This window comes from Zootoca vivipara, chromosome 8, assembly GCF_963506605.1.
Source record: "Zootoca vivipara chromosome 8, rZooViv1.1, whole genome shotgun sequence".
NCBI lineage: Eukaryota > Metazoa > Chordata > Lepidosauria > Squamata > Lacertidae > Zootoca > Zootoca vivipara.
This window is the reverse complement of record NC_083283.1, coordinates 43,523,067-43,542,199: the sequence shown is the minus strand read 5'-3', so window position 1 is coordinate 43,542,199 and position 19,133 is coordinate 43,523,067. Positions and strand designations below refer to the sequence as shown.

The window sequence follows — 19,133 nt, the reverse complement described above, 5'->3', positions numbered from 1 at the left end:
TGCAGATTTTCCTCTGGAAAACTAATGCTGACAAACAACATAATAGAGTACCCTTTTTGTATTAGGGGGTAGCTCATTTGTCATCTTCCCCGGCTCAGACTACAGAGACCTTTTTTTTTTTTTTAAACATAGCTCTCTTGCTCCAGTCCACCATCTGCTCAGGATAGCAACTCTAATATAGTTGCCCACTGGCTTGGTGCTTGCAGACAAGAACTCACCCCTGTTATGATAAATCTTCAGGAAATTTTTTTCCATCCTAGCGCAAGCCCCCAAACAAGAGTGGTCTCAAGAATGCAATATTTATGATGCATAGAGACTAGACCCACTGAGGTTTCTTTCCAACCAAGTATACTGAGCATGTAGTCCATCTTTTAGGAGAGAAAATTTATAATACAGCACTAGTTTCTGAAATTTGGGGTGGTAAAAAACAACCCACATGCTACACACCACAAGTCATGACATTAAATCTTAGGGACACATGTGGCACAACTACACACTGCAAAGAGATGAGCTGGCATCCAGAACAGCAGCCTTACAGAGAATTTCCCTTCCTCCAGTCTAGTTCAGGACGTGTGTGGCGCTGTGGGTTAAACCACAGAGCCTAGGGCTTACTGATCAGAAGGTCGGTGGTTCGAATCCCCGCGACGGTCCATGCTCCTGCCAACCTAGCAGTTCGAAAGCACATCAAAGTGCAAGTAGATAAATAGGGACCGCTCCGGCGGGAAGGTAAACGGCATTTCCATGTGCTGCTCTGGTTCGCCAGAAGCGGCTTTGTCATGCTGGTCACATGACCTGGAAGCTGTACGCCGGCTCTCTCAGCCAATAAAGCGAGATGAGCACCGCAAGCCCAGAGTCGGTCACGACTGGACCTAATTGTCAGGGGTCCCTTTACCTTTACCTTTACCAGTCTAGTTCAACTTAACCTTGACACTATCATGGTACACATTTTCCTGTAGGCGGTAGGACAATGATAAGAAGCAGGGGCAGGGAAATAAAAACCTTTGTGAGGTCAAGGCACGACTAAGTTGAGCTAGATTTTGAGGAGGAAGAGGGTAAACTTTTCACACGAAAGAACCTAAGTTCAGTTCCTGCCATGGAGGACCACAGCCAGTCAGTGTAGACAGTACCAAACTAGATAAACCGCTTGTCAGAGTCTATAGTCAGCTTCCTTTGTTCTCATATAAAACATAGTTCTACCTTAAATACCAGAGAGTACTCAATCTGGCATTCAACATCACTTACTTTTTTATTCCTGATTGCAAGTCCAAGAGACTTACAGACTTACACACAACCATCCACTCTCCCTTTTGTTGAAGGGCACACATGGTCCCTGCAAGAGTCACACAATGCAATTATGCAACCTGATGTTAAATAATAGCTAGCATACAAATCAACAAAGGCTAGTTGTTAGTTTGTAGGAAAATGTAGATAGATGCTGTACCCTGGGATATGGATTCTCTTCCCTTACAAACAACAAACCAGCCAGCTTCCCCATCTCTTCCCATATCTTCCATTGCAAATGCAAGAATGAGGCTGTATTTAAAGCAGAAACAGTTTCAGCCTTAAATACAGAACATCTGATCCAACATGTCCAGGTTTGTGCTTGTTTTTTTTTTTTTGAGGCCTGGGTAACCAGATCAGTGAGGAAATAGCCAAAGATAACAGAAAACCTTAATGCAAAGTATTGATCTTGGTACTGGTGATCCCTCCAGTCCCTCAAGAAATAATAAACCACTCACATTGAAGTCTGAGAAAATCAACTGGCCTGAGGGCCTTGAAGGTTTCTTGGTTTCATTTCCACTGTAAATAAACCTCAGGCAGCAAGAATGTCTGCATTCAAATACCAGTTGTCCAATAGAAATAATTCATAATATAGAATTCTCCAGGACAGGAATGACAGAATGAAGTAATTGGTTTTAGTTTCTAAACAAAAAATATATATAATTTGAACAATTGTCAATATTATTGCAGAGTCGTGGGGGATCTCTTCCCCACATTTAATCCAATTCAAAGCACAAACTCTCTTTGGAAAACTGGTCATCATAAGACAAAAATATATTGAAATAAAACTACAAAGACAAGTTTTAAAAAGGTGTATTCAAAACTATTTAGCATCTGCTTGCAAATGCAAAACCAAACTTAGTATAACATTAAAAGGAGACCAGCAATAACTACATTTCCTTGAAGAATTAAGCTGTTCTTTGATACAACTTTAGCAGTGAATGCTGGTTCCATCTGTTGGTTTCATGTGCAGTTGGTGCTTCTTCCCAACTACTAGACCTGTCAGGTAACAACCCAGTGTGGACAAGTTTACTGCTTGCGTGTTAGTAAAACACGTTAAGGCTCCTCACTTCATCCTCCAAGCTTCAACTTATTATAATCTCCAGTTTCTGCATTGACACACTCACCCTTAACAGCACATCCAAGTGACTATTGCTGCTTGACCCACTGGCATCAGTAGCATCAAACAAGAACCTACCCGAAACCTACCCGGGCTGCTACTAGCATGAGAACATAGTGCAACCAAAGGCCTACTTAATCCAGCATACTTTTCTCGCAATGGCCAATCACAGATGCCTATTGGCAGCCCTCGAGCAGGACAGGAGCAGGACAGGAGCATGACAACACTCTACTCACTTGTGATTACCAGATGCTGGTATTTAAAGGTATATCTAAGATATTGGAAGGAGAATCTGACATACTGGAAGCAGGATGTAGTCATTGTGGCTAGTAGCCATTGATGTCACATCTGTAGGACCAAAGGTTCCTGACACCTGATGTAGCAGATGATAGGAAATGCCTCTGCCTGAGATCCTGGAGAGCCACTGGAAGTCAAAGCATGGGCAATACTAAGATGGATCAAATAGACAAAGAGTTCTTCAGCATCTGATACAGCTCTGCACCTTGCTTCCTTGTGTTTCCGCAGCATTTGTCATGTATTATAAAGTATTTACTTGATAAACAAATCTGGACAACATCATACAATTAAGTTCACTTTTTTTGAACTATGATCTCCCCCCGTTTCTATATTTGACATAGTGGTCTGATGATGCTTTTAGGAAAGAATCAGAACACACGATAAGGAACTAGAAAGAGGTATTTGTATTGGTAAAAATGCATTGATCATTGATATAAGCAACAGTGCCTTCAATTTGCCTTTCGAACCTAGTTTCATTTCCACCTCCAGCCACATTTTTACTCCGAGGAAGGTCACGTTGTGTGGCATTTCCAGTGTATGTTCCCAGCAGTCCCTCTGCTACCACTTAATCATGTTGACAGAACAAACAATGTTGGCAGCTGATGTTCCTTTCCCTTTTCCCATGCATTACAGCAAAAATACAGCACTTGCTGATGGCATCAAATGCAATTATTTTCATCATTATTATTAATTTTAAAAAGTAGCTAAATTACAACTACAGTGCATCACAATGTTATTAACCTGTAAAAAGAGAGCTGGTTGCCATCACTGATTTTTTTTCCTTATTCAGTATATTTATTGCTTGTATCTATTGATCTGATTTAATAAATGACATTTGACAGATTGTTAAAAGAGTCTGCTTTCTTTGTATAGGGCTAATCGGTGTCACCTACAAGTCTACATATTGTTTACCCTTGTTGCATTATTTTTATTCAGTTCATGACCTTGGAGCCCATGTCTGTGACCTAGAGTACAGTGCCATTAACATACCAGACCTCCACAATTTGTGATTCAGTTCAAAAAAATAACATTCAATGCAGTGTTTATGTGACTATTCAAAGATTTAGAAAGGAGAGAGATGTTAATGTTTGCTTCAGAAAACTGGACACGTATGATGAATGATAAGGGCCTCAGATGGTATCAAGTGCAGCCCAGAAACAGCAATATTAAGCTGCAGCATTTGTAAGGGGGAAGAGCAACTCCTGTGATAGTATTTCTTTCAAAATACCAAAACACAGAATCCAAAACCATGTATAGTCTGTTGGTGCCTGTCAATTATGCTACGTTTTGGGCAAGAGACAATTTTCACATAGTCCCACTCTAGAATCTCCGCAGTTTTCTTTCAAGGTTATGCGGAGTGAACATGCAAAATATTCCAAGTTAAGTACATATAGGGTACTTAAAAAGCACTTTCCCTACATGTTTACAGATTATTCTACTGGTTAAGAACAGTTTTTAAAATGTGGATGTACCAGAATTCATATTCCTTCCATTTCACCTCAGTGCAAAAAAAAAGTTAAATAAAAAATGCACATACATTTATTTCATTAAGACTAACTGCCATCATTAAAAAACCAAAACATTTAACAATGATCCAGAAACAGCAATACAATAGAACTGCTATTGTCCAAATTTACAAATCTGAATCCAGAAATTTACTCAATCTACCTTCTCAGTGCAACTCTATGTTAATATTTGCCATTTTATCCAGTATTTTTAAGCTTATCCGCTTTAGATATACACCACACTGGAAAAGCAAAGTTGTATTTTAGTTTACAAGCTTATACTTGTAGGGCAACTCTGAGTTTTGCCATCTATGTACTGAACATTTATGTGTGGGATTTATCCTCCCACTTATTTCCTGGCATGATCAATTTAAGTTCCGCTGCCATACCCTCTAGGAGATGCAAGACTACCTGCCCTTATTTTATAAAACCCAGAAGAATTCCTTTAGCTTTTGATGGTTTGAGATATACTAGGATAGACCCTTTTCGTTTGGTTGGGAAAAGCTTGAATTCAGAGCTTCAAGCCTCACAATAAAATAAAATAAAACGGAATGTTTGCACCATTGTTTTAGTTCACTGTTCCATAAGGAGGAGGAGAGTGTAGTCATAGCTTACTTAATATACAGTATTGCATATTAAAAGGTACTTTGGGTAAGGATAAATGTGGTGATTCGTGAGTCTTATGCAACAAAAGCATCACCTGTGAACAGTATGGGTTTTCTGTTGTATACCTTGTAATCTCTGTTGAGACAAGCCAAAACCAATTAAGCAATTAGAATAACTTAAGACAGTAAAATAAATGGAGGCAGCTATGTTGGTTCTAAAAAAAACCCCAAATAGCGACAGCACCAGACCTTTATAAAGACCAAATTAAAAACAACTTAAAAACAAACCCCAAAGCAGTGTGCTGGCTTTTGAGTTTTTAAGAATTACTACATATTTGTTTACAAACCCAGAAAACAGGGTTTGTACAAACAGTCAGAGGAAGAGTGCTGTTTGGGTTTTAAAAAAACAAAACACAAGAAGAGGGCAAGGGAGGAAAGAAAATTGTTTCAGTCGAGAAGCTAGGAGCAGCTCTGGCTGCAATACATTAGACTTAAATGGTGATTCAGTAAGCACTTTGCATAAAGGTAAAGGTAAAGGGACCCCTGACCATTAGGTCCAGTCGTGACCGACTCTGGGGTTGCGGCGCTCATATCGCTTTATTGACCGAGGGAGCCGGCGTACAGCTTCCAGGTCATGTGGCCAGCATGACTAAGCCACTTCTGGCGAACCAGAGCAGCACACAGAAACGCTGTTTACCTTCCCGCTTGGAGCGATACCTATTTATCTACTTGCACTTTGACGTGCTTTTGAACTTTGCATACTAAGTAGTTAAAATTTCGCCAAGTGTAAAAATTCAAAGGATGCTCCAAGTTAGACGGGGACCAAAAATATGTGTAAAAAATAAAACTCAATGCCCACTGTCCTTTCAAAAAATATATGCCAGCCATTATTCAAATTGTCCCTCCATTACAAGGAAGAGAGAAAACCTAAAGAAAAATGAGACAACCTTTATATGAGCAAATCTGGAGTGGAGGTGGGCAAAGCACTCTTATGTTGTTGCTGCTGCTGGTAGTTTCCATGGGAGAGCAACCAGAATAGTCAAAGTCCTGCTGGATCCCTGTGTGCAGGGTGAGAATTAGGAAGCAGATCCCTTCCCCTGTTACTGTTAAGAAAACAAAAAACATTTATATTTCCTTCCTATTGTGGTCAATGGCAGGGAATTAACTAGACTGGATCCACAGTTTAAGGCCCATTTTGGTGAGGTGTCAGGGGAACAAGGGGGTTTAGGACCCTGGAGAACCTAGAGACGCCCCCCCCCGTCCTGTCCTGGCCCCCATAACTTGTGAAACACCACCACTGGGATATCTATGTCACATACTAGGGGCTCTCAGGTGCCAGGAATGTGTTCCTAAAAAGAAAGAAAGAACATGGAAAGAAAAAAGTTATCACACTAACTACCAGATACATACTTGAATAATAAATCTGTAATAGGCCAAATCGTTTAGGATATTACAGCTTAAGCCAAACACATTTTGACAGAGGTGGTCTAAATAGAAGAAAGAAAGCAGAACAATTCAATTGGCTTTTTTAGTATATGAGACCTCAAAGGAGAGCAAGACCTTCAAAATGAGAAGCAAACCTCCTTGATTAACAACCAACCAAAGAGTATGCCAAAATAATGGTGTTAGTCTTTAAAGTGATGTTTATCTAAGCAAAAAATATACACCTTCACTTCACTCTTGGGGTCTGAAGTGGAGGTGACTGACCAGGAGCGAGACTTTGGGCTTGTAGCTCAAGGAAGATGTCAACCCGGTGAACAGCACCTGTGAAAATGGCAAATTCCATGCTAGGGATTATTAGGAAAGAAACTGAAAATAAAACTGCTGATATCAAAATGCTGTTATACAAATCGATAGTGCAACAGCATTTGGAATACCGTAGTCAGCTGTGAGTCAGATGTCAGCATAGGGTCAACAAGTGAACACTCACAGCTGACTACCGTGTACCGTTCTGGTCAGCCCACTTCAAAAAGGATATTGTGGAGCTCGAAAAGCTTCAGAAAGTGGCAACCAAAATGATCCAGGGTGGGGAGACCAACCCCTGCTATGTGGAAAGGTTGCAGAGTTTGGAACTTTAATTAGAGAAAAGGCTAGTAAGAAGTGACATGATAGAAGTTTATAAAATTATGTACAACATGGAGAAACTGGGTAGGTAAAAGTTTTTCTCTGTCTCTCATAACACTAAAACTCATGAACATGTATCTGAATTTTGGAAGGTTCAGAACAGATAAAAGAAAATGCTTCACTCAGCTCAAAGATAAAACATGGGAGGCAGTGATGGCCACCAGCTTGGCTGGCTTAAATGAGGCTTAGCCATTGTGGCTAGTGGCCATGAATTTGTCTATGTTCTACCTCCTCTGTCAAGAGGCAGTCTGCTTCTAAATACCAGTCGCTGGGAATCTCTGGTGGGCAGAGTGCTGTTGCTCATGTCCAGTTTGCAGGCTTCTCTATCTGGCTGGTGATTGTAAGAACAAGATGGTGGACTACACAGGTCATTGGTGTGGTTCAGCAGGCTCTCTCTATGTTCTTAAGGTGCCATGACACTTTTTGTTGTTTTCACTACTCCTCTGGAAATTATGAAAAATGCTTCCTAGAGGCTTAACTTGTTTAGCTCTAGGTGAGAATGAAATGCCCCTCACCCCCAACCTTTTAAAATGGCTCCCCCCAGAGCATTACGGAAAAATTTCAAAACATACAGTATGCAATAAAATAACCAATATATAGAAGCCAGCATGAGAACCAATTATAGTCTCTCTTTAACTTTCTTTTTAACTGTCACATCTTGTGACCTTGAAAAATACCACTTTGAATCTGTAGAAAGAAGGTAAATCTGTATGGTTGCATTCTGGGAAAGTATACATTGATGGAAACACAGATGAAAAATAATTTGGTTGGTTGTTAATAAGAGAGATTTGAAGCCAAAGTCAAGAGCTAAAGCCTACAGAATGGTTACACTATGTTTCTTTGTATATTAAGGCCACTGATTAAGACCTCTGTGTCAAAGTGTGTTTGGCTTATGATGGGATATTATGGACTTAATATTGTAGTTAGTTATCTGATAGTTATTTTTACTGTATTTTTTGTCCTTTTAAAAAATACAGGCTTCTCCTTATCTGATTTTGGTCACTAGGTTTTGTATTAAGGATCGTTTTGTCTGCAGTTCTCTGTATTTTATGAGTTTTGTCCTGCCAGTGGATCTTGTGCTCCACCAATGGAGCACCAATTTATACCTCCTCCCGTGGCCCCTCAACTGGCTTTGCAAATGCTCCTTTTGATCAGGGGTAGGCAGACTTCAGGATCTACCAGCCAGAGTCTGCTGCAAAATATATAAATTTAAGATGAACTAATTCTGATTCCAGGAGTGCCAGAACTGGATGTTGTGCACAGTCCTTCCATACAAAAAACACATTCTTGGTTAGCCCAAGTTTTCATCATTACAGTATAATATGGGGCAGAGATGGGTCACTTGTTTGTTGCTTTGGGGAGTCAGAAATCACAGCAAATCACACAGAGATCTGTTAGTAGATCCAGATCTACTTTCTGTCTACCCTTGACTTTCCAGGTCTCTCCCATCACTGTTTATTTCTTGGCGCCGCACGTATACACAGACACATGCAAGTCAAACAAACATATGTGGGGACTTGCCTGTATTGTTACTCAGTGGCTGGAGGGCCTGCCCTTCTCCTTAAAACAACATCTTCAGCAAAACTGTGCAGAATTATACTACTCAGAAGGGAAAACAAAATTTGTGACTTTATGGGCAGTGATGAAATTATACTACACAGGGATGTTAGCATTAGTAAAAGCAGTCGTACAGGCCTGCATTTAATGACTTTACAACATAATTGCCCAGGACTGAAAAGATCGTACTAACCAACATTCGGTCACTTGTCTCAATGATGGAGAGAAAGCAGCACCTTGAGGTGCATCAGAACCGTTTGCAACTATGAACTAAAGATAAAGCACATTGCCTTTCTTTAAGTAACGTGTTTGTGCCTTCATATTGTTGTTTGTGCACAGAATTCAGCACCACTTACTATCCAACGAATGTATCAGATGCATAATAGAGCAAGTTAAAAGCAAATGCTCATCTTGATTTTTAAACATTTTTCAATTTTTCTTTACTATTGTTGACTTAAATCAGGACAGTAACAGAACTTAGTGTACCGTTTGACTAAAAAAGTAATAAAAATGAACGCACTGGAGTCAAACCAGAGCAACTCTGCCATGTAGTAATAAATTCTGACTCCATCTGATAAAAACATAAGATGGTTCACATCTGTCAAGTGGACAGAAGCGTGTGACTTCCTGTTCATGACCTCTGTTGTGAAATGGATGGATGCTTTCTAGAGTTGTGCCCAGTCATCTCTAACACAAACACCTGCAAACTTGATTCAGGATGTACACGCTGAAAAACAGATCGCCATTTGGCAATGGAAAATGGAAGGGAGCTGTGAGCCTCCCCTTCTGGCAATGGCTTCTTTATTGTAAATCAGGCCTGGATATGGCCTAGGACACTTAAATGGCCCTCACAGCACCAAACTCACCTACTATTTTAAGGGGGTTTTCTTTCTTTTTGCATTTCTAACTTTTTACATATACATATTTTACACCTTGAGGTTATTATTACTAATCCAAATGCTCCTGTATCAATACAGGTATGGTCTCTATATTTGATATAAATGTGTCTTTATTCAATGTTTCATTCCAGAGCTCTTTTGGTGTTCCGACTGCGCATGGAAAAAGGTCCCCTTTTTTTTGTTGTCGCATAAGAAAAAAACTGTCCTTAGTCCAGAGGCTCTTGCTTTATTCGAATGACAGAGGATGAACGAGATGTCCTTCTGAGTTCTCGCCTAAGTACATATTCACTGAACTGGGAAGAGTCCACCCCTCCTCCACAGGAGCCAACAATTTCAAAGCCTCTTTGTTGCAACCTCTCAAGTACCTACAAAATAGGACAAGGAAAAGACTAGGTAAGAACAAAAGATTTTTTTTAAAAAAACACACACAACAGCAGTGTAATTGGGGGGATCTGTTTTCATGTACTTTATATTGTATGCTTAACTATTTTATATTTGTGCAACATAAACTCCCTCCTCAATGATAATTACTGGTAGATTTCAGGACATTGACAGCAGCTACTGTAGCTAAATGAATATTGAAATTGCAACCTCTTCATTCCATTCACCTTTGCATTATTTCTATATATAAAAAAGTAGGGCAACATCCAATGCCCTCATCCCATCAGTGCAGGAATGAGAAACTTCCAGCCCAATCTTGGCTCACCAGGGGGTTCAATTTGGCATCAGAACCATTTCTCCCAATCCATGGCCAACTGGTCACTAGTTGATGTCAGTGGTGATGACAATAACAAGTGAACTGATAGAGGTACAGTGTCTTACAAGCCTTCCATACTGGGCTTTATTTTGGGTACTCCAACAGGTCATTGATGCAATAATAGTGCATTAGTGGTGGATTTATACTGGACCACCCACACATCGTTCCACTTTTTCAGGCATTCTATGATGCTTCCCTAAAGATGCTATATTTTTGCCACCTGGAAAGACAGTTCTGCTATGGCACAACAAAAGCAGGACAACCCCCCTCCCCTTGCGAACTTTTATGGTATGGAAAGTTATAGGATTTCAGTAGCAAACTATGAGATATGCAACTGCTGGAAACTAAGTAGTATGTTTGCCCCAAAACCTTTCCAGGAGCAAATGGAATCGAAAGTGAAGCTGCCTATAATCACTACAATACTATTGTGAGAATAACTTTTCATGAATGCACAATATAAAGGATATCTGTAGGGCCCTATGCTAAGTCAATTAACATGTGTACAGAGAGATGAGACACACCTAACATCTGTATGGAAATATCTAAATTGGAAGGAAGTACATGAAAAGTCTGCTAATTTCAAGGTTGTTGCCTTTGATCTGACTTACTGCTCACCTGCTGAGTGCCTTTAACTCAATAGGGCTTACTCCTGAGTAGACATGCAGATGATTGTGGTGTAGGAGTACAACTCCATTAACACCTAGGCTCCCTTTCAAACTCTCACTGGAAAACTAAAAAAGAAAATCCCCTCACCTAATGTGATCACTAAGATTAATGTAAGCATCTCTTGATTATTCTAAATGCCTATGACACAGGCACACAAAGGTTTTCCTGATAAATGCTCCATGCTTTTGGAACTCCAGGAGCATGTTCTGAGGGCACATGATGGACCCATAGTGCTGAAGCTAAGGTGGTTTGAATCTGGATGGGAGACCATCTAGGAAGAGAGACCATTTAGGACCACTTCATGATGGAAGAAAGTTAGGATGTAAACGTGCTCATAATCTCCAATCCTCTAGTATTTCTGTGATCTCTGAACTTCGTTATTTGGCTCAGTGTTTAGAAGTCAAAGTTAAAATGATCTGGGGCAGGATGCAGCTGGTATCTTTAAACTGTAGCTGTAGGGATTTGTTTTAATCTTGAATGTTCAATGTAAATTAAAAGACATTGATTAAAACAGAACAAAACAAATGTTCAAGGCAAGGTCTTTTAAAGACTGCTTAGAATACAGGTGTTGAGCATTAATCAGATATGACCAGACCTTATTCTTCAGGAATTTTTCACTGCATTGTGTCTTCTCTCTCTCTCTCTCTCTCTCTCTCTCTCTCTCTCTCTCTCTCTCTCTCTCTCTCTCTCTCTCTCTCTGTATGTGTGTGTGTTTGTGTATAGACTGAGAAGGCATAATATTCAAACTTCAACTGTTTCCCCACAGTAGGAAAGTGTAGGGTAAAGCAGTGTAGGATAAAGGGGTAGAAGTACTAGTTGATTGATGTACTAAAGACAGGTCTTGTGTCAATCATGTAGAATATTAAGATGTTTTAAAATTCTGGCAGCTAAATAAAATGTTCCTGAACCCGCAACAATGGTTGAAAATAGCTCCTAAAACATGATACCATGGAGTGGAGAGAAATTCCATAAGCCACCACAGGTTGTTCCATAAATGGTTAGCCTCCTATGTATCTTCCCTGTAGAAATTCAACAATACCTTCCAAGATGAGTTCTGCAACATATTTTTTCACTAACCCAATTCATTTAAGTGACAGTATGTGGCTCTTCTCATCATGTCATATGCAGATGCTACTGAGAACATGGAAACCGCGTTGCTCTCAGAAGCATCTGCATGCTCTATTATCTACTGAATAGGTTCAGCACAAGCCATTAGACCCAGTGTATCAAATAAAATGTGTTGTGGGAGGGGGAATCATTGGGTTGGTTTTGTTCTTATTTTTTTACGTATTTTGTGTTTTTTATATTGTATTTTTATGTTGCGAACTGCCCTGAGATCTATGAATAAAGGATGGTATACAAATGTAATAAATAATAAGAATTTAATAAATAATAAGAAAAAGAATACAACTGATCCTCTAAGGAAGGGCTTGGATTGCTTAACTTTCAATGTTTTTGTTTTTTTTAAAAAATCTTACTCTAGTCCACATATTTACCAGCTTGCCCAAAAACTGATGTACTGGTGTCTACATACCTGAACTGAATTGAGATGACAATAGCCATTTAAAGGAAATCTGATGACATGTGTTGAGTCGTGATTCCAACCTGCATTGACTGAATTGCACATCACATCACCAATTTCTGGGAAAACCTCTTCTATCAAAGACTTGTCGCCGCTCAAGGTAATCCTCTCTCCAAGATCCGGAGCAACTCGCACAACCAAACACTCGCAGGATTTTGAAAACCGGCATGTCTCCCGATCTTGTTTCCACCTTTCCATCTCCCCTAGCATGGGCTGAAGCTGAAAATACTTTGCTTCTTCATATAACAAGCTGTAATCCTGTAAGACACATAATTTTCATTGCCAATGAGAAACATACATGCCGCTATAGGGTACGAATGACAATCCAACATTGTCAACTTGCTTGTGGAACAGACTTCCTCATCCTTTCCTTTCCACTGCAGCCTCTTTCTTGTTTGCCACCCAAAAACAGCTATGGGAAGGTTGGGGGACAGAGGGACTGCCTACCGATGCAACATTGGATCTCATCCTACATCTACAGTATATATATATATATATATATATATATATATATATATATATATATATATAAACTATATATATAAACTCAATATTGAATTCACTTCAGCACATGGATAGGAACTGCTCACCTTCTCCAACTAAGAAGGTCCTATGGAAGAAATACACACAACAATAAATAGGGGTGCTGCTGCCTTGCATTATATTTTTCTGTTCCCCTATGAGTAGTAAGCTTACCCATGTCCAGGCAGTTATTATACTGTTTGTTGGGGGGTGGGGCTGGTGGGTGGGAGGACTATGGCTCATTTGTAGCATACAAGGCTTACCTGCAGCAGATCCCAGGTTCAATTCCCTGCATCTCTAATTAAGGTAAAAGGTCAAGGTAAAGGACCCCTGGATGGTTAAGTCCAGTCAAAGGCGACTATGGGGTTGTGGTGCTCATCTCGCTTTCAGGCCGAGGGAGCCGGCATTAGTCCACAGACAGCCTTCCGGGTCATGTGGCCAGCACGACTAAATTGCTTCTGGCGCAACGGGACGCCGTGACGGAAACCAGAGCGCACGGAAACGCCATTTACCTTCCTGCCGCAGCAGTACCTATTTATCTACTTGCACTGGGATGCTTTTGAACTGCTAGGTTGGCAGGAGCTGGGACAGAGCAACAGGAGCTCACTTCGTCACGGGGATTCGAACCACCAACCTTCCAATCGGCAAGCCCAAGAGGCTCAGTGGTTTAGACCACAGCGCCACCCATGTCCCTCGCATCTCTAAGTAAGGCTGTACTGACAGTACTGAACTAGATAGACTAAGCCTGGCATGATTCAGAATAGAGCAGCCTCCTATGTTCTTAAGCATTTTGTTGCCCCTGCCAATGACAACTGATGCAGAGCAAGTTTGAGGAAAGCACATGTGACATCAGAATACAAGTAAGTCTGCGGATGGGGACTAGATGCAGGGCAATTGCCATGCTAGTTCCCAGTTTATCGTACAGTTGAGAATAAATGCAAACAAGAGAAAGCGAGTGCTGAATACAGACTGGCCTCTAGACCAGACCATCTAAGAAGGAAGAGATACGACATTTGTTACAGAAATATAGTTAATATAGTAGGGAAGGTTGTAAAGACTGGTGTTTGAAAGCATCGAAATGGAAATGCAGTAATTTAGGACACATGGGGGGGGGGAGATTACATTCCCTTTGATATGACAACTGATGGATAAAGGGAACATAATCTATTAGCTTCAGGTGAGGAGGAGAAGGGAGGTGGAGGAGGCTGTCGCCACTCGGGACAGTGGGAGGAGGCGGAGGAGGGGCCGGTGGGCCTCAGGCGCTCGACGGAGGCGACGCCTGCGCGGTCCCAGGGCTTCCCCTCTGTTCCCGCCCGGCTAGCGCCCGTTTACTGAACGGGCTGAAAGACACTAGTATTTGTATATAACGCTTAATACCAGAATTATTTTTAGGACTTATTAGTTACCTAAAAAGTATTCAAGAAACTTACATTTGAAAACATAAATACATGCAATAAAAAGCTATGCTGTTTACAAAGAAGATAACAAACAGAAAATGTGTGTTTGTGTGTGTTTATGCAAAACAATGAAGCTAAAACTCTACAATACCAGATGAAACAGTAACACCCCCCTGCCCCAACCAGAAAACAAACCAGCACATTTCTAAAACATCATAAGAGTCAGGGAAATGACTAGCTAGCCTGGCCACCAAGTAGATGGAGGATCAGAGAGGTATGGCCTGCAGCTGTCTGGACCCCACCTGAAAAGTATTTAAGATACACCCAAAGTTCTGAATTGGCCCATGACATATGAAGCCCACAAAATAGGCCTTACCAGGATCATAATGTCCAGTTTAAAAATTCCAGCAAAAGCTAGAGAGAAATCAAAATCAGCAAGGAAAAAACCAGGAATTGAACATTTGTATTACAATTGTGTAAGTTAAGCTGAGGAAGATCAAGGTCTGGGTGGAGTATAAGAATTTTTCAAATAATGGAGGAAGACTAGCTGGTAAGCAGCTGGTTCCAGCTGTAGCAAGAGCTGGTTCAAGCTTGGAGAGTAAGAAGTGCTTGTATGTGGAAAATGCTGCTCACAAAAAGTGATAAGATCTTGTTCTCTAGACTTCTTCCAAGAGGAAAAATTTGTCAGAGATACCTTCTGTCTAAAGAATCCTGCCCATGGCACAAGTTTGGACTAGGTGACCTTGAAAGTCTCTTCAAAACCGGACTCGGTTATTTTATGTATCAAAACAGAATGGACAGTGACATTGCCACAATTCAAAACGGCTAGGTTTTAATTCTGTTTTTACCTACACTGAAAACAAATATGAATAGTTAACAACAAGGGCAACCCCCCCCTTTAAATGACTGACCTACCTTCAGGAAAGAACCATTAGGGACAGTGTACAGGCAGATGCTGAGTCTCATGCGGACATATGCGCTTAAAGGCTATTTATAGACAGTGCCGTTTAAAGAGTGGTGTGCCCTAAGAATGCTTGCGAAGGGCAAGTTGGTACTTCGGGGTTTTGTAAAGACTGCAGTTTAGCTCTGTGGCTGGAGCTAGAACTCATTTCATCAGTCAAACACGTTTTGATTTTCCTACTGAGCAGATAAGTGGGGCCAGATGTTTCCAATAACCCGAGGCTGGGTTTTTAAGAGTGCTCACACAAAACCTTTGTGTGTGTGTGTGTGTGTGAAAATACAGCCCCTCAAGCAAGAGGGATAAAACAATTACACAGTATCTTGAAATTCTTCACCTCTTTTCACGGTTCCTCCCCCCAAAAATCTGAATAAGAGGGGGGGGGAACCCACCTGAATGCAAACAAATGCCATGTTAGGGCACATCGTACTAAGGTGCGGATTAAAAAAAGGAGGGCAAGAAAATTTTAATTATGATGGCACACAGAGGTGTATAGTTTTAAAAGCCTGCTGTTTAAAGTAAGAATAGGTTTTATGAATTAGACTAAAGCTGACCAAACTGTGGGAGGCAGTGGAAGACAGGAGTGCCTTTTTAAAAAGTTTTTCTGCACGCTTATGGAAGTGTATTATTTTTGCTGATAGGACCCACATTTTCACTATCATCCATCTATCTATCTATCTATCTATCTATCTATCTATCTATCTATCTATCTATCTATCTATCTATCATTTATCTTAGTTTAAATAGGCTGCATCCTTGTACTGGATAATTTCATTCTTCAGAATTGCGATCCTAAATACACTTAAGTAAGTCCCACAGAAAAGTAGTGGGACTGACTGGGGAAAGCCAGGTTCAAATCTCCACTTAGTCATGAAGCTCACTGGGTGACTTGGACCAGTTATTCTCCCTTAGTCAACACCACGGGATTATTTTGAGGATAAACAGGGAAGAGAAAGAAAGATGAGAACATGCATACCACCTTGATCTCCTGGAAGGAAACTTGAGTACAAATGCAGCAAAGAAAAATAAATAAAACATGAGCTCCTTGGTCACAGGTTACATTGCTCATTCAAGTAGATTAAGGTTACCAGATTTTTTTCAATGAATCCAGGGAAACTTTTCAACTTCAATGGATTCTGTATGGGGGCTGATTTGTAAATCCAGGGACTTACGTCTGGATAACCTTAAAGTAGATCATTTATATGAATAACCTACAATTATGTGGTTCAAATCAAGATTCTGCATGGGGGCTGCTCTGAGGCTCTGAGGCTGTTGCTGTATTCTGCGAGTAGGATTCAACCGTGTAGGTTGTGCAGTTAAAGTGGATCTGGTGCTCTTGCACAACCAGCCTGCTTCCAAAAAACAATCTGAACTTTTTACAAGTAAGAAAAGTGAGGGACAACAATTACTTAGCATGATACACAAGCTCTGAACAAATCAGAATGAATACTCAATCAACGGGGGCCATTCTCTAACCTCTTTGCAAACCTTCTGCAAATGAATAAAGATGAAAACACAATAAACAGGTTGAGTGACCAAGGTTTTGACAGCATTCCTAAGGCTGCTAAGAGTCCTGTTGGATTAGACAACAGTCCATCTTGTTCCCAACACCGGCCACCGGCTGCTGGGGAAATCAGGGGAAACGAGACTGCGGGTTGGGTGGGAATGTGCCCCACCCCTGGCATAATGGCAGTGGCCCTTCCCTACTGCTGTCCACGGGCAGCTGGTATTCAGGGGCACATTGTTCTCCATTTGGAGGTTCCATTTAACTATTAGACTGGTAGCTGTTTACAGACCTACCTTCCATGTGCCTCTCAGGGACTCAAAATGGAAAGATAGCAGTCTTCAATCAGAGTACAGCTGACAATCTTACCCTTATGGTGGCTTATGATCATAGGTTAAGCCTCTATGATACAAATGGCAACCAAACTGCATGGGACCCATTCAAAGGTATGGATGTCTACAGTTTAAGAGTGTCTGCTGGTTCAACTCACACTTTCCTGTATTCATTGGCACTGCCTTCCTGTTCATGTGTTCAGGAAATATCAGGTGAAAGCTTGCTTTACACACATAGACTCCTCCCATGATATGAAATATGTTTTATAATTCGCTTGTCAAACTGTAAGCTCAATATTTTCAAATATTCATTTAAGAGATCTATTATTTGCCAGCATCCATCAATGCAACCCACAAGCCTTGCTCCTGGCACATGGCAGTTCTGATTACTCAAGCTACCTCCTTTCTAAACATTTCAAATAGGATGATGACGATGCATAAAATTTCACCTTGAAATCATCTGGTATGAGGAGCTTTGATGTTCGTAGAAAATTCAGGATATATCTGAACATTTGGCCATCTCTGTCAATGAAGTAGTGCTGCTTCAGGCTGTCCAAAACAATTGGCTCTGTGCCATCAAAAAGCCTCCCAATTCTGAAAATGAGAGAAAAGTCAATTTGCAGTCAGCATCTTTAAGTCACTAGGAGTCACTGACCTTGGTCACTGGAATTTCTTGAATCCATGTTTTTGCATTAATCGAGCTCAGTGATAGTAACATTTCATGGTGAAAAGAATATTATGGCAATGGATATGACACAGTGATATGTTATCAATGTGAATTTTTGAATCAATTTTGAACTTAATATTAATGAGAGCACTTGTCTCAGATATTTACAATGAAAATAGGGCATTACGGAATGCATTTCCATTTCAATACTGTAGTTTCTTAAAACATCTTTGAAAGTGATGCTGGATGAAGAAGGCATGCCCATTAGAAGTACTTTTACCCATGCACATAATTTTCTTCTATTTAAAACTGATTGCAACATAAACCTTCAGGGCTGATATTTTTTGCGGTATTTGGCTCTAAACCAAAATAATCTAATCACGTGAAATCTGGTAATCACTCTCTTTTGATTCTAATATTCTGAATATTTCATGTTTTCATTCTTAGGGTTGTGTTCCTCCCCCACATGTGAAAGACATCAGGGTTGCAATTCTAAATCGGAAGAGAACCATTTCAGCATTTCATTTTTCTTATGATGCCATTAGCCTTTCATTTTTCATCCATCATTTCCACTTCCTGTCAAATAGGGGCAAAGGGGCTGGTTTTGAATCCAACATATCCTGGGATAGTTTAGCTCCTTTGTTGCTGGAATGCCTCATTTTGAGGTTTTCCACCAGCTGTTACCAACAGGGATTCTGCCACTAGCCCTTCTCTCCACCCACCCATTTTGCAGGTGGAACAGGGAGTTCCATGCTGATTTCCACCCATGGAGTGATGCAAGTATCACTCTGCCAGCACACTCTGCCATGCTGGCATTGTTCCATGGGTCAAAGTCAGCAAGGACTGGGTTTTGGATTGCAGATTCCCGGATGAGCAGCAATTTGATATTGGCTGTCCCCTCTAGTGTCCTATTTGATTTATTTTCAAAATAAAATATATAATGACCTTCTGTGAGTGAATGTCAATCAAGGTGGAGCCAGTGAGGTTGCTAACATTAGAGCAGGCATTAAAAGCTTTGGACAGAGGACCACTCTCAGTTCCACATACAAGATTTTCAGACTATTGGTATCAGAGAAACGCCATACATGCCTCCAATTTATATCACATTCTGTATTCTTTATGTTGCTGATCTACCCCAAACATTCATCAATTTATCTAATTTTATGTGAACAACAACATGACACAGAGAAATGCAACTCAGTTAGGGTCAGGTTCTATTAAATCTGCATACAATTTAGTAATTTGTATTTTTAAAGCGTATATTTTCACTTTGTGAAATCACTGATCTTCACTGACTTTCAGGAACAGCCCATTCAGATTACATATTAAAGTGCCCAAAGACCCTAATTTTAGGACTTTA

The 19,133-nt window shown here is 40.5% G+C and overlaps 1 protein-coding gene across 5 annotated transcripts in view; it reads right to left on the bottom strand.

Annotated features, from left to right (window-relative positions):
- Positions 1 to 891: 891 nt before the first annotated feature.
- KCTD1 (potassium channel tetramerization domain containing 1) overlaps positions 892 to 19,133 on the bottom strand; it is a 56,551-nt gene continuing 38,309 nt past the window's right edge. For all 5 annotated transcript variants that reach the window (XM_035125392.2, XM_035125391.2, XM_060277867.1 and 2 more), the window contains 3 exons: positions 17,556 to 17,700; positions 12,346 to 12,651; positions 892 to 9,753 (listed from right to left, as the gene is read on the bottom strand). In XM_035125392.2, coding sequence (XP_034981283.1) covers positions 9,595 to 9,753; positions 12,346 to 12,651; positions 17,556 to 17,700 — 610 coding nt within the window. In that variant the 3' untranslated portion in view covers positions 892 to 9,594. The remainder of the gene's footprint in view (positions 9,754 to 12,345; positions 12,652 to 17,555; positions 17,701 to 19,133) is intronic.